The sequence below is a fragment of the Carlito syrichta genome, unplaced genomic scaffold, assembly GCF_000164805.1.
Source record: "Carlito syrichta isolate Samal-C Ts95f unplaced genomic scaffold, Tarsius_syrichta-2.0.1 Scaffold309283, whole genome shotgun sequence".
In the NCBI taxonomy this organism is placed as follows: domain Eukaryota; kingdom Metazoa; phylum Chordata; class Mammalia; order Primates; family Tarsiidae; genus Carlito; species Carlito syrichta.
Window position 1 is genome coordinate 78,581 of NW_007253379.1, and position 528 is coordinate 79,108.

At 72.2% G+C, this 528-nt stretch overlaps 1 protein-coding gene across 1 annotated transcript in view; it reads left to right on the forward strand.

Moving 5' to 3' along the window:
• Positions 1–528, forward strand: part of XKR5 (XK related 5) — a 25,534-nt gene that overhangs the window by 66 nt on the left and 24,940 nt on the right. The window contains exon 1 of the mRNA XM_008067075.1: positions 1–13. This exon is cut by the window's left edge and continues 66 nt beyond it. Coding sequence (XP_008065266.1) covers positions 1–13 — 13 coding nt within the window. The remainder of the gene's footprint in view (positions 14–528) is intronic.

Below are 528 nucleotides of genomic sequence, written 5' to 3' on the forward strand. Positions count from 1 at the left end.
GCACAGGCCTCTCGTGCCCGGGCGCGGCCCACTCCGGTCTGCGCCCAGCCCCGCGCGCCGGGGAACGCCCGGCGGAGCCCCACCCCACCCTCACTCCCCCACCCTCGCCCGCGGAGCACGCCCGCGCAGCCCCTATGGAGGCCCTCGGAGGCACGATCCCCTCGGGTGCGGGCTGCCCCCATGGGTGTATGAGGCCCCCGTGGATGAATGGTCCCCTCCCGCGGACGCATGATCCCTTGGGTGCATGCCACTCCCCACGCACGCGTGCTCCCCAGCGGGTGCGTGACCCTCCCCCATAGGTTCATACCCCCCCGCAGATGCATGAACTGCCCCCGCCCCACCCTCCTGCCGTGCACGATCCCTGCCCCCGGAGCATGCACGGTTCCCCCGCGGAAGCAGGATCCCCCCGGAGCTTGGGGACGCGTTTCCTGCCCCTCCCTCCAGACAGTTTTTCCTCCAGCTCGAGCTTCGCAAAGTACTGAGGCTGCAGGACGTGCTGGACGCGGGTCTGGGGCGCCCTGGCCCTCC